The sequence below is a fragment of the Oncorhynchus gorbuscha genome, linkage group LG11, assembly GCF_021184085.1.
Source record: "Oncorhynchus gorbuscha isolate QuinsamMale2020 ecotype Even-year linkage group LG11, OgorEven_v1.0, whole genome shotgun sequence".
Taxonomy (NCBI): domain Eukaryota; kingdom Metazoa; phylum Chordata; class Actinopteri; order Salmoniformes; family Salmonidae; genus Oncorhynchus; species Oncorhynchus gorbuscha.
Window position 1 is genome coordinate 19,235,916 of NC_060183.1, and position 15,418 is coordinate 19,251,333.

The 15,418-nt window shown below is 42.6% G+C and overlaps 1 protein-coding gene across 1 annotated transcript in view; it reads right to left on the reverse strand.

Annotated features, from left to right (window-relative positions):
- LOC124048219 (ras-related protein Rab-26-like) overlaps positions 1-15,418 on the reverse strand; it is a 210,179-nt gene that overhangs the window by 182,854 nt on the left and 11,907 nt on the right. Inside the window, exon 2 of the mRNA XM_046368775.1 lies at positions 6,316-6,426. Within this exon, the coding sequence (XP_046224731.1) occupies positions 6,316-6,426 (111 nt within the window). The remainder of the gene's footprint in view (positions 1-6,315; positions 6,427-15,418) is intronic.

Below are 15,418 nucleotides of genomic sequence, written 5' to 3' on the forward strand. Positions count from 1 at the left end.
AAACATTTAAATGTGTTAACCCTCGCAAGGCTGCTGGCCCAGACGGCATCCCTAGCAGCATCCTGAAAGCATGCACAGACCAGCTGCCTAGTGTGTTTACGGACATATTCAATCGCTCCCAATCCCAGTCTGTCCAAGTCCCCACATGTTTCAAGATGGCCACCATTGTTCCTGTACACAAGAAGGCAAAGATAACTCAACTAAATGACTACTGCCCCTTAGCACTCACTTCTGTCATCATGAAGTGCTTTGAGAGACTAGTCAAGGATCATATCACCTCCACCTTATCCGTCACCCTTGACCCACTTCAGTGTGCATATCGCCCCAACAGGTCCACAGACGATGCAATCACCATCACAATGCCCTATCTCATCTGGACAAGAGGAATACCTACGTAAGAATGCTGTTTATTGACTACAGCTCAGCATTCACCATAGTGCCCTCCAAGCTCATCATCAAGCTCGAGGCCATGGGTCTCAATCTCGCCCTGTGCAACGGGCCGCCCCAAGGTGGTGAAGGTAGGAAACAACATCTCCACTTCGCTGACCCTCAACACTGGGGCCCCACAAGAGTGTGTGCTCAGCCCCCTCCTGTACTCCTTGTTCACCCACAACTGCATGGCCACGCACGCCTCCAACTCAATCATCAGGTTTGCAGACGACACAACAGTAGTGGGCTTGATTACCAACAATGACGAGATAGCCTACAGGGAGGAGGTGAGGCCACTCGGAGTGTGGTGTCAGGAAAATAACCTCTCACTCAACGTTAACAAAACAAAGGAGATGATCGTGGACTTCAGGAAACAGCAGAGGGAGCACCCCCCTATCCACATCAAACGGAGAGCAGTGGAGATGGTGGAAAGATTTAAGTTCCTCGGCGTACACATCACAGACAAACTGAAATGGTCCACTCACACAGTGTGGTGAAGAAGGTGCAACAGCGCCTCTTCAACCTCAGGAGGCTGAATAAATTTGGCTTGTCACCCAAAACCATGGCAAAATTACAGATGCACAATCGAGAGCATCCTGTCAGGCTGTATCACCGCCTGGTACGGCAACTGCACCGCCCTCAACTGCACAGCTCTCCAGAGGGTGGTGCGGTCTGCACAATGCATCACCAGGGGCAAACTACGCTACCATCCTGAAGGCGAGGTCAGTACAGGTGCATCAAGGCTATCAGACTGCTAAACAGCAATCACTAACTCAGAGAGGCTGATGCCTCCATTGAGACCCAATCACTGGCCACTTTAATAAATGGATTACTTTATACAATGCACTCTAAATAATGCCACTTTAACCATGTTTACATATCTTACATTACTCATATATGTACACTGTATTTTATACCATCTATAGCACCTTGCCTATGCTGCTCGGCCATCCCTCATCCATATACTTACATGTACACATCCTCATCCACCCCTTTAGATTTGTGTGTTTTAGGTAGTTGTTGGGGAATTGTTAGATTACTTGTTAGATATTACTGCACTGTCAGATCTAGAAGCACCAGCATTTTGCTACACTCGCATTAGCATCTGCTAACAATGTGTATGTGACGAATAACATTTGGTTTGTATTCAGGAAATAAAGTTAATTTCTTTGCCACATTTTTTGCAGTTTTAGTTTAGTGTCTTGTTGCAAACAGAATGCACGTTTTGAGATATTTTTATTCTGTACAGGCTTCCTTCTTTTCACTCATTTAGGTCAGTATTAAGGAGTAACTACAATGCTGTTGATCTATCTTCAGTTTCCTCCTATCACAGCCATTCAACTCTTCAAATGTTTTAAAGTCATGGTGAAATCCATGCGAGATATCCTTTCTCTCCAGCAACTGAGTTATGAAGGACGCCTGTATATTTGTAGTTCCTGGGTGTATTGATACACCATCCAAAGTGTAATTTATAACTGCACCATGCTCAAAGGGATATTCAATGTCTGCTTTATTTTTTACCCATGTACCAATCTGTGCCCATCTTCGCAAGGGCATTGGAAAACCTCCCTGGTCTTGGTGTTTGAAAATCACTGTTCGACTGAAGGACCTTACAGATACAGTTGAAGTCGGACGTTTACATACACCTTAGCCAAATACATTGAAACTCAGTTTTTCACAATTCCTGACATGTAATCCTAGTAGAAATTCCTTGTATTAGGTCAGTTAGGATCACCGCTTTATTTTAAGAATGTGAAATGTCAGAACAATAGCATAGAGAATGATTTACTTCAGCTTTAATTTCTTTCATCACATTCCCAGTGGGTCAGAAGTTTAAATACACTCAATTAGTATTTGGTAGCATTGCCTTTACATTGTTTAACTTGGGTCAACCGTTTTGGGTAGCCTTTCACAAGCTTTCCACAATAAGTTTTGTGAATCTTGGCCCATTCCTCCTGACAGAGCTGGTGGAACCGAGTCAGGTTTGTAGGCCTCCTTGCTCGGACACACTTTTTCAGTTCTGCCCACACATTTTCTACAGGATTGAGGTCAGGGCTTTGTGATGGCCAATCCAATACCTTGACTTTGTTGTCCTTAAGCCATTTTGCCACAACTTTGGAAGTATGCTTGGGGTCATTGTCCATTTGGAAGACCCATTTGTGACCAGGCTTTAACTTCCTGACTGATGTCTTGAGATTGCTTCAATATATCCACATAATTATCCTCCCTCATGATGCACCCCCACAACATGATGCTGCTACCCCCGTGCTTCACTGTTGGGATGGTGTTCTTCGGCTTGCAAGCCTCCCCCTTATTCCTCCAAACATAACAATGGTCATTATGGCCAAACAGTTCTATTTTTGTTTCATCAGACCAGAGGACCTTTCTCCAAAAATTACGATCTTTGTCCCCATGTGCAGTTGTAAACCGTAGTCTGGCTTTTTTTATAGCGATTTTAGAGCAGTGGCTTCTTCCTTGCTGAGCTGCCTCTCAGGTCATGTCGATATAGGACTCGTTTTACTGTGGATATAGATAGTTTTGTGCCCGTTTCCTCCAGCATCTTCACAAGGTCCTTTGCTGTTGTTCTGGGATTGATTTCTATTTTTTGCACCTAAGTACATTCATCACTAGGAGACAGAACGCGTGTCCTTCTTGAGCGGTATGATGGCTGCGTGGTCCCGTGGTGTTTATCCTTGCATACTATTGTTTGCACAGATGAACGTGGTACCTTCGGGCGTTTGGAAATTGTTACCCAAGAATGAACCAGACTTGTGGAGGTCTACAATTTGTGTTCTGAGGTCTTTCTTTTGATTTCCCCATGATGTCAGGCAAAGAGGCACTGAGTTTGAAGGTAGGCCTTGAAATACATTCACAGGTACACCTCCAATTGACTCAAATTATGTCAATTAGCCTACCAGAAGATTCTAAAGCCATGTCATACTTTTCTGGAATTTTCCAAGCTGTTTAAAGGCACAGTCAACTTCGTGTATGTCAACTTCTGACCCACAGGAATTTTGATACAATGAATTATAAGTGGAATATCCGTCTGTAAACAATTGTTGGAAAAAATACTTGTGTCATGCACAAAGTAGATGTCCTAACCGACTTGGGTTGAATACTTATTGACTCAAGATATTTGATCTTTTCATTTCTAATGAATAAACATGTCTAAAAACATAATACCACTTTGACATGATGGGGTATTGTGAGTAAACCAGTGACACAAAATCTACATTTAATCAATATTAAATTCAGTCTGTAACACAACAAAAATGTGAAAAAGTCAAGGGGTGTGAATAGTTTCTGAAGGCCCTGTACGGTATACTGCCCAATTGTAGCATGGTGTATCGTGCTGGGTATCATTGGCCTGCTGCTGATGGAGACAGTTTGGACAACACGGACTAATTTTATGATGTTTACTGACATTAAATTGAGCTAGTATTGATATACACTGTTAACTGATTCTGATCCAAAGCCACCACACCAAAATTCTGCCTTCCTTTAGTTGTCTCAGGAATTGGTAAGCTAATCAAAAGGGGACCATCGCACTCTCCCAGAGGTTTGGATGGTGCGTAAAAACCAGTGAATTCAGATAAATAAAAAGTTGTCATGGGTCTGCACTCAAAAATGTTGCATAAAGCTCATTTCATTTTTCAATGTTGTTATTATTTCCACTGCATCAGGGATAACGTACACAGACGCTGTCGGCTTTGCAGCCATCACCCCAAACGACCCTCAGGTCCTCATACCCCGTATTTGAGATTGCAGTGTGCGGTAAAAAAAATAATTAGCCAATCGATAACAACGTAACTTTTAATGGCTACATTAACTTGGAACATTTGTGACGATGCAAGCTCTCACGTCGAATTATGGTTCTCCCCACAAGCGCCACGAGTGCACCATTAGTTTCTGCTATTAGCGGCAACACAGACTCAAGGGACGCCTCCATTTCAGTTTATAAAAGAATGTGCTTTACTTGACTAATTTCCCTCCTTTTAATAATACCTGTTTGTTTGACAGCTCAGTTTGTGTCGCGCACCCATATCCCTACCTCTGTATGTCACTCAAGTTCTCGAATCAAAGTTTACTGATCGCTACACATACTTAGCAGACGTTATCAAAAGTCTCAGCAAAATGCTTATGTTTCTAGCGCCAACAGTGCAGTAATACCTAACAATACAGAAAATACACACAAATCCAAAACATTTCAAAGAAAACTAAGAAATATCAGAACGAGCAATGTCAGAGTCAGTATGGACAGTATATGAATCAAAAAAGTGTGTACAGCAGTAGTTATATAATTTGTCATGACATTGGTTATTCCAGTAGTGAATTCATATTATATTCCTGCAAATATTAATTTGGTTGCTACATCAGCCACTGTAGCAATTGAGATGTATATGTAATCGTTTTAGACACAGTCACATAGACTGAATTTGACGCAATAAACATACATGTATCCGTGTTAAGAACACATTGGTATGGTTTCTCCGTAGCCTAACTGTGAGCGTCAGGGTATTGTGGGTATATAAGCCTGTTCTTTTCCATCCTCTTGAGGACTGCTGTGAAGGTAACATGTGTTGCTAAGTTCTCTAAACAAATTCTCAGTTGACTGAGTTTTCTAGCATTGTTATAGGCGTGGCCTGTTTATAGGCTCTATTGGCATTTTGATATGTTACCGTTTGGTTTCTACTACTGCGATTGTTCTTTATTTTGACACTTCATCATTTCTTTCTATTGTCGACTGCAAGTACTGAACATTATTTGGATAAAGTGCATTCGGAAAGTATTCAGACTCCTTCACTTTATCCACATTTTGTTACGTTACAGCCTTATTCTAAAATTAATGATTTTTTCCCCCCTCTCATCAATCTACACACAATACCCCACAACAACAAAGTGAAAACAGGATTTTGGACATTTAACCAAATTTAGTAATACATTTTTTTTTTTTTTACGGAAATATATTATTTACATAAGATTTCAGACCCTTTGCTATGAGACTCGAAATTGAGCTCAGGTGCATCCTGTTTGCATTGATCATCCTTGAGATGTTTCTACAACTTGATTGGAGTCCACCTGTGGTAAATTCAATTGATTGGAAATTATTTGGAAAGGCACACAACTGTCTATATAAGGTCCCACAGCTGACAGTGCATGTCAGAGCAAAAAGTAATTGTCCGTAGACCTCCGAGCCAGAATTGTGTCGAGGCACAGATCTGGGAAGGGTACCAAAACATTTCTGCAGCATTGAAGGTCCCCAAGAACACAGTGCCCTCCATCATTCTTAAATGAAAGAAATTTGGAACCACAAAGTCTTTTCCTAGAGCTGGCTGCCCGGCCAAACTGATCATCCAAACTGACAGAGCTTGAGAGGATCTGCAGAGAAGAATGGGAGAAACTCCCCAAATAAAGGTGTGCCAAGCTAGTGTCATACCCAAGAAGACTCGAGACTGTAATCGCTGCCAAAGGTCCTTCAACAAGTACTGACTAAAGGGCCTGAACACTTATGTAAATGTGACATTTCAGGGGTGTTTTTGCTTTGTCATTATGGAGTATTGTGTGTAGATCGATGAGGAGGGAAAAAAACAATTTGATACATTTTAGAATAAGGCTGTAATGCAACAAAATGTGGAAAAAGTGAAGAGGTCTGAATCCTTTCTGAATGCACCATTTTCATTGGACTGCACTGAAGGGTTCATTTTGCACCACGTTTGTATCTCTCGGTTGCGCTCAAACCCTCCTAAGTTAGACTGCCGGATCCCATTATTTACATCATCAACGGATCCCATTTAAATCACCTCCAAGGCCTGGAGAAAATAATTACGATCTTTGACCTTTTCTTTCATACGTGTGTCCATTTTGTGTGTGTGTGTGTGTGCTCACCCTGAAGTCAATGCCAACAGTAGAGATGAAGCTACCGGCCAAGAAAGCTCCATCCTTGAAGCGAACCAGCAGGCAAGTCTTCCCTACACCTGAGTCTCCCACCAACATCACCTGTAGAGGGACACAAATGACCTTATTTTTAATGTTCCATGGACTCTTGGAAGATTAGCCCCATTATTGTGGGGCTTATTCACAGCCTGTCCCCCCTTAGAGAGAGAAACAGAAATAAACATAAACAGAGATGGAGACAGAGAGAGATGGAGACAGAGAGAGACAGAGACAGACCAAAAGACATCTCCATCTTCTCTGAATACCTGTGGTAGCGGTTGATGAGCCCTCAGTAGTGGAGGTCAACGATCATAACACCATGAAACTCTACTCAACACAGTGAGGTGATTTGTCTAAGTTCGGGTGATGAGTCCGTCTCTGTGTCTGTCTGAGAATCTAGCCTGCCTTCATACCTCTGATGGGGTAAACTTGGGGTCATGATTGGGGCTGCACCAAATGTTTGATGTATTATAATAATTCGTTATTCTTATGTTGTATTAATAGAAGGGGAAGGGTTATGAGACCCCTCCCCCACTACATTTATAGGGTCCTAGACTGCAAATTAACAAATATATGTTCATTATAAGGTTTTAATATTGTTCCACAGTCTTTTCTAGTCTCAGTCTCTTATAAAGAAACGGTCTGAGAGATGTATGAATTATTGCAGGGTGTCTGTGAGAAGGCACATCTAAGCTAAAAGAGATTAGACACAGAACCCAACAGAGGAGTGAAAGATAAGAGACTAGTCAGACATACCTCTATAAATCAACTTGGGGAGTGGACATTTACTGCTGAGCCCATAGAAAATACTGGAACTATTGTAGCTCTCTTGCAAGTTTTTATAGCTATATATGCAAAGGCTTGGTCTCATGAGTAGAAGGTAATGACGTATGCAGTGACATCACTAGGCCTGGGCTTAAAAAAATAACTTGGGACTTTTCCTATTTTGCTAAACTCAGGAGACACATCAGTTGTATGTGTGATGTTTGATCTTTGACTTCTGTCTACAACATTTGAACATCTTGGCCATGTTCTGTTATAATCTCCACCCGGCACAGCCAGAAGAGGACTGGCCACCCCACATAGCCTGGTTCCTCTCTAGATTTCTTCCTAGGTTTTGGCCTTTCTAGAGAGTTTTTCCTAGCCACCGTGCTTCTACACCTGCAGTGCTTGCTGCTTGGGGTTTTAGGCTGGGTTTCTGTACAGCACTTTGAGATATCAGCTGATGTACGAAGGGCTATATAAATAAATTTGATTTGATTTTAGCTGTATTTTAATTAAAATTGTTATGATTTATAAGTGCACATTTTGAGTGTTCCTTATTTGTTAAGTAAATAAAACGGAGCACAGAAAAATGGAACCAACACCTCCATCTATGTCAGTAATATCTGTATACCACAGACTTTACTCCCTCTTAGCAAACTCACTATAAGTCAAGGCCAAGAGAGACCAGAGTGGGAAGATCAATTGTATTTTATTTATTTATTTCACTGTTATATAACCAGGTAGGCTAGTTGAGAACACGTTCTCATTTACAACTGCGACCTGAGCAAGATAAAGCAAAGCAGTTGACACATACAACAACACAGAATGAAACATGGAATAAACAAACATACAGTCAATAATACAGTAGAAAAAAGTACATATATAGTGTGTGCAAATGAGGTAAGATACGGGAGGTAAGGCATTAAATAGGCCATAGCGACAAAGTAATTCAAATATAGCAATTAAACACTGGAGTGATAGATGTGCAGAAGATGAATGTGCAAGTCGAGATACTGTAGTGCAAAGGAGCAAAATAAATACATAAATAAATACAGTATGGGGATGAGGTAGCTGGATGGGCTGTTTACAGATGGGCTATGAACAGGTGCAGTGATCTGTGAGCTGCTCTGACAGCTGGTGCTTAAAGTTAGTTAGGGAGATATGAGTCTCCAGCTTCAGTGATTTTTTGAAGTTCGTTCCAGTCATTGGCAGCAGAGAACTGGAAGGAAAGGAGGCCAAAGGAGAAATTGGCATTGGGGCTGCCCAGTGAAATACACCTGCTGAAGCGTGTGCTACGGCTGGGTGCTGCTATGGTGATCAGTGAGCTGAAATACGGCGAGGCTTTAGCTAGCAAAGACTTATAGATGACCTTGAGCCAGTGGGTTTGGCGACGAGTATGAAGCGAGGGCCAGCCAATGAGAGCATACAGGTCGCAGTGGTGGGTAGTATATGGGGCATTGGTGACAACACAGATGGCACTGTGATAGACTGCATCCAATTTGTTGATTAGAATGTTGGAGGCTATTTTGTAAATGACATCACCGAAGTCGAGGATCGGTAGGATAGTTAGTTTTACGAGGGTATGTTTGGCAGCATGAGTGAAGGATGCTTTGTTGAGAAATAGGAAGCTGATTCTAGATTTAATTTTGGATTGGAGATGCTTAATGTGAGTCTGAAAGGAGAGTTTACAGTCTAACCAGACACCTAGGTATTTGTAGTAGTATATTCCACATATTCAAAGTCAGAACCATCCTGAGTAGTGATGCTGGACGGGCGGGCAGCGATCGGTTGAAGAGCATGCATTTAGTTTTATTTGCATTTAAGAGCAATTGGAGACAACGGAAGGAGAGTTGTATGGCATTGAAGCTCATCTGGAGGTTAGTTAACAGTGTCCAAAGAAGGGCCAGAAGTATAGAGAATGGTGTCGTCTGCTTAGAGGTGGATCAGAGAATCACCAGCAGCAAGAGCGACATCATTGATGTCTACAGAGAAGAGAGTCGGCCCGAGAATTGAACCTTGTGGCACCCCCATAGAGACTGCCAGAGGTCCGGACAACAGGCCATCCGATTGGACATACTGAACTCTGTCTGACAAGTAGTTGGTGAACCAGGTGAGGCAGTCATTTGAGAGACCAGGGCTGTTGAGTCTGCCGATAAGAATGTGGTGATTGACAGAGTCAAAAGCCTTGGCCAGGTCGATGAATAGGGCTGCACAGTATTGTCTCTTATTAAAAGGTGGTCATGATATCGTTTAGGACCTTGAGCGTGGCTGAGGTGCACCCTTGACCAGCTCTGAAGCCAGATTGCATAGGCATAGCGGAGAAGGTACGGTGGGATTCTAAAAATGGTGGGAATCTGTTAATTTGGCTTTCGAAGACCTTAGAAAGGCAGGGTAGAATAGATATAGGTCTGTAGCAGTTTGGGTCTAGAGTGTCTCCCCTTTTGAAGAGGGGGATGACCACGGCAGCTTTCCAATTTTTGGGAATCTCAGACGATACGAAAGAGGTTGAACAGGCTAGTAATAGGGGTTGCAACAATTTTGGCAGATCATTTTAGGAAGAGAGGGTCCAGATTGTCTAGCCACACTGATTTGAAAGGGTCCAAATTTTGCAGTTCTTTCAGAACATCAGCTATCTGGATTTGGGTGAAGGAGAAATGGGGGAGGCTTGGGAGAGTTTCTGTGGGGGGTTCCGGGCAGTTGACCGAGGTAGGGGTAGCCAGGTGGAAAGCATGGCCAGACATAGAAAAGTGCTTATTGAAATTCTCAATTATAGTGGATTTATCAGTGGTGACAGTGTTTCCTTGCCTCAGTGCAGTGGGAAGCTGGGAGGAGGTGCTCTTTTTCCCCATTGACTTTACAGTGTCCCAGAACGTTTTGGAGTTTGTGCTACAGCAAATATCTGTTTGAAAAAGCTAGCCTTAGCTTTCCTAACTGCCTGTGTATATTGGTTCCTAACTTCATTGAAAAGTTGCATATCACAAAGTTTCATATTTTGGGAATGAGACTTTTCCACATAACCCCCCCCCCCCCTCACACACACTTAGAAGTGCAACCAGATAGCATGAGCACAATGCAGGCATAATACAACTAAGCAGACATAGGATCTTAATTTGAGCCAGTTTGATACATCAGGAAAATAATCCTGCAGAAACAGTATGTATTATGTGGATTATAATAAATGTACATGTTTGTGGTGCTTGATAAATGTTTAATCAGGGCAAATCAAGTCTGAAATTTCAAAGTGGAAATTACAAACTTTAGAAGCTTTTTAAAAACTCAAATAAACAACCAGTCTGCATTTCCTGCTCAGCAGGAAAATTCACAGCAACAAAAGAGTGATCAAATTAAGATCCTACATCTGTATTACAGTATTCTGATTATATAACATGATTGATGAGTTATAAAGACTTTACTATACCAGGCTCAGAATCCCTTATGTACTGTGGTGTGGTGCCCTGTGTGTTACAAAGTCAGTGTTTGTTCTTGTCACAGTGTGACTGTTTGAGTGCTGTGTCAGGAGTGGCACACAATCGTCTCCCATATCCTTGTTGACACAGCTGTGGCTCAGTAGTTGACAATAGAGTCGTTAAGGTAGGTTCAGTACGTAGTGAAATGTAACCAAACATACATTTCAATCATTAGACAAATGCGCTTTGGTACTAAAATGTCATGATTTACCCTAACCATTTGGCACTATGATTCTGGGTAGAATTGTTTGCTTTATTATTCAGATAATGCCATAACTACCAAGAACATAAATGAAAAAGGGATTTTGTAAGAGGTAAGACCATGTTAATGCCTTGATGAATAAAACAATTTCCTAATGTAATAGAGATAAAATAATGTAATTAAATAAAAGAAAGTAGGATGTTTCTGTCTTGAAGAAAAAATGTCTGAGGGTCCTCTCTCCTCTTCAGTTCATATATTTATACTGGGGGTAGCTCATCCAGGTGTTGGAGTAGTACACGGGCTGAGCAGAATAGCAGGGACTCTGGGGCAGCCACAACAATAGGTGGGCTGGACAACAGTCTCCCAGGTGTATATCACCTGGACAGTACCTACATCGGAACGAAGCCAGCACATGCGCCGGGATTCTCAATCTTCAGGAAGGTCTCTGGGGTAACCTTCATTGTGGACTATGGGAGGCTGTGCCATGTGCCACGGTTGCCAGTGGAGGCAGTGGCCGCGCGGGAGTCCAGCAGGTTCTTAATTATCTGCTGGATCTCTGGAGTCCAACAAGCTCTGAAGATGCGCTGGGTCCACTGCCGCCTGCAAGGGACTCAGAGCTCAAATCCTGTGTACTTCTCCTCCTCCAGCCCAAACACCATCTTGTTTATGGTATCAGCAGGGCTTCCTCGGACCCGGGGCTGCCTTCTCATCAATGGCCCTTTCGTCCTTTTGTAGCACTGAGTCAAACAAGTTGATGCAGAAGGCAAATTGGCGATACCACGCTTTTATACATTTTGGAGAGTGATGGAACCCCAAATTACATCATGCAACTTCTTGACCACTTAATCTTTTGTTAATTTAATTTAGTCTTATTTTTCAATTTGGAGTGCAGGATGTTTAAATGAAATAGCCGGTCACTGGCGACAATAAATAAAATAAATACATTTTTCTCATGTGTCGATCACAGTTATAGGCCAATGGCTATGGGACCAACCTGGCCTCATCTAGCCTTAGTTGTTTTAAATCTTCTAACCTTATGTACATTTCCAAACCTTTGTCATTAGTTGTGTGGTTTTTTGTTGGGCACATGCAATTTCTTCTGTCCTAGACAAATCTCCTTTTCTGATTGCATGAACCTCCCCTGTCTTCACCCAGGATCTCCGCGATCACTGCCTCATTGCCTGCGTCCGTAATGGGTCTGCGGTCAAACGACCACCCCTCATCACTGTCAAACGCTCCCGAAATCACTTCAGCGGGCAGGACTTTCTAATCGACCTGGCCCGGGTAACCTGGAAGGATATTGACCTCATTCCGTCAGTAGAGGATGCCTGGTTATTCTTTAAAAGTGCTTTCCTCACCATCTTAAATAAGCATGCTCCGTTCAAAAAATGTTGAACCAGGAACAGACATAGCCCTTGGTTCACTCCAGACCTGACTGCCCTTGACCAGCACAAAAACATCCTGTGGCGGACTGCAATAGCATGGAATAGCCCCCATGATATGCAACTTTTCAGGGAAGTTAGGAACTAATATACATAGGCAGTTAGAAAAGCTAAGCCTAGCTTTTTCAAACAGAAAGTTTCATCCTGTAGCACAAACTCCAATACGTTCTGGGACACTGTCCTCCCAGCTGCCCACTGCACTGAAGCTAGGAAACACTGTCACCATCAATAAATCCACAATAATTGAGAAGTTCAATAAACATTTTTCTACGGCTGGCCATGCTTTCCACCTGGCTACCCCGGTCAACAGCCCTGCAACCCCCACAGCAACTCGCCCAAGCCTCCCCCATTTCTCCTTCACCCAAATCCAGATAGCTGATGTTATGAAAGAACTGCAAAATATGGGCCCTACAAATCAGCTGGGCTAGACAATCTGAACCCTCTCTTTCTAAAAGTATCTGCCGAAAATGTTGCAACTCCTATTACTAGCCTGTTCAATCGCTCTTTCGTATCGTCTGAGATTCCCAAAGAATGGAAAGGTGCCGTGGTCATCCCCTCTTCAAAAAGGGGGAGACACTCTAGACCCAAACTGCTACAGACCTACAGTGGGGCAAAAAAAGTATTTAGTCAGCCACCAATTGTGCAAGTTCTCCCACTTAAAAAGATGAGAGAGGCCTGTAATTTCCATCATAGGTACACTTCAACTATGACAGACAAAATGAAAAAAGAAATTCCAGAAAATCACATTGTAGGATTTTTTATGAATTTATTTGCATCTTTCACTCATGCTGCCAAACATACCCTCGTAATACTGACTATCCTACCGATCCTCGACTTGGCGATGTCATTTACAAAATAGCCTCCAACACTCTAATCAACAAATTGGATGCAGTCTATCACAGTGCCATCCGTTTTATCACCAAAGCCCCATTTACTACCCACCACTGCAACCTGTACGCTCTCGTTGGCTGGCCCTCGCTTCATACTCGTCGCCAAACCCACTGGCTCCAGGTCATCTACAAGTCTCTGCTGGGTAAAACCCCGCCTTATCTCAGCTCACTGATCACCATAGCAGCACCCACTCATAGCATGCACTCCAGCAGGTATATTTCACTAGTCACCCCCAAAGCCAATTCCTCCTTTGGCCGCCTTTCCTTCCAGTTCTCTGCTGCCAATGACTGGAACTAACTGCAAAAATCACTGAAGTTGGAGACTCATATCTCCCTCACCAGCTTTAAGCACCAGCTGTCAGAGCAGCGCACAGATCACTGCACCTGTGCATAGCTCATCTGTAAATAAATAGCCCATCCAACTACCTCATCCAAATACTGTATTTATTTATTTATCTTGCTCCTTTGCACCCCAGTATCTCTACTTGCATATTCATCTTCTGCAAATCAATCACTCCAGTGTTTAATTGGTATATTGTAATTACTTTGCCACCATAGCCTATTTATTGCCTTACCTCCCTTATCTTACCTTATTTGCACACTCTGTATATAGAATTTTTTCTACTGTATTATTGACTGTATGTTTGTTTATTCCATGTGTAACTCTGTGTTGTTGTATGTGTCGAACTGCTTTGCTTTATCTTGGCCAGGTCGCAGTTGTAAATGAGAACTTGTTCTCAACTAGCCTACCTGGTTAAACAAAGGAGAAAAAACCATTTCAATAAATAAATAGGTCGCCTGAAAACATTAAAAAAACATAAACTGAAAACATAAATTCGTAACTCTGCCAAGCCTACAAGCAAAGATGAACTGGTGAAGGCCATCAAGATGTTTTGGCTTGAGAAATTGACGATATAAAAATTGAATGGCACCGGCTGCCGTTTTACGTGCTCCTAACCAACTATGATATTTTGTGTTTTTTGCATTGTTTGTAACTTATTTTGGACATAATGTTGCTGCTTCCTTCTCTTATTACCGAAAAGTGCTTCTGGATATCAGAACAGTGATTACACACCTCGAACTGGACAAAGATTTGTTCTTTAATATACTGCTTCTCTGAGACCAGGCCAAAATCTGTGTAATTTTACATTAAGAAAAGACAGAAATACAGGGGGCGGAGATCAGGGTGCCTTGTGAGAATTCGTCGGCGAGTGGGTAACCCACCTCTCCAATCCGTTCTATTGGCCCACGTGCAATCACTGGAAAATAAACTGGATGATCTCCGTTTGAGACTATCCTACCAAAGGAATATTAAAAACTGTAATACCTTATGTTTGGGTTTTCCATGCATCGGCAGGACAGAACAGCTACGTCTGGTAAGACGAGGGGTGGGGGTGTGTGTTTATTTGTCAATAACAGCTGGTGCGTGGTGTATAATAATAAGGAGGTCTCACATTATTGCTCACCTAATAATAATAATAATAATATATAATATAATATGAGGTAGAGTACCTCATGATAAACTGTAGACCACACTATCTGCCAAGAGAGGTTTCATCTATATTATTAGTTGTCATCTATTTACCACCACAAACCGATGCTAGCACTAAGGCCGCACACAACGAGCTGTATTAGGCTATAAGCAAACAAGAAAATGCTCATCCAGAAGTGGCACTTCTGGTGGCCGGAACTTTAATGCAGGCAAACTTAAATCTGTTTTACCTCTTTTCTACCAGCATGTCACATGTACAAACAGAGGGGGAAAAGGGACTAAGATTGAATCCTACTACACCGGCTCTGACGCTCGTCGGATGTGGCAGGGCTTGCAAACTATTACGGACTACAAAGGGAAACCCAGCCGCGACCTTCCCAGTGATGCAAGCCTACCAGACAAGCAAAATGCCTTTTATGCTCACGTCGAGGCAAGCAACACTGAAGCATGCATGAGAGGACCAGCTGTTCCGGACGACTGTGTGATCATGCTCTGCGTAGCCGATGTGAGCAAGACCTTTAAACAGGTCAACATTCACAAGGCCCCAGGTCCAGATGGATTACCAGGATGTGTACTCAGAGCATGCATGGACTAGCAAGTGTCTTCACTGCTATTTCCAACCTCTCCCTGACCGAGTGTCTAATACCTACATGTTTCAAGCAGATCACCATAGTCCCTGTGCCCAAGAAAGCGAAGGCAACCTGCCTAAATGACTATCGCCTGTAACACTCAAGTCGGTAACAACAAAGTGCTTTGAAGGGCTGGTCATGACTCACATCAACACCATTATCCCGGGA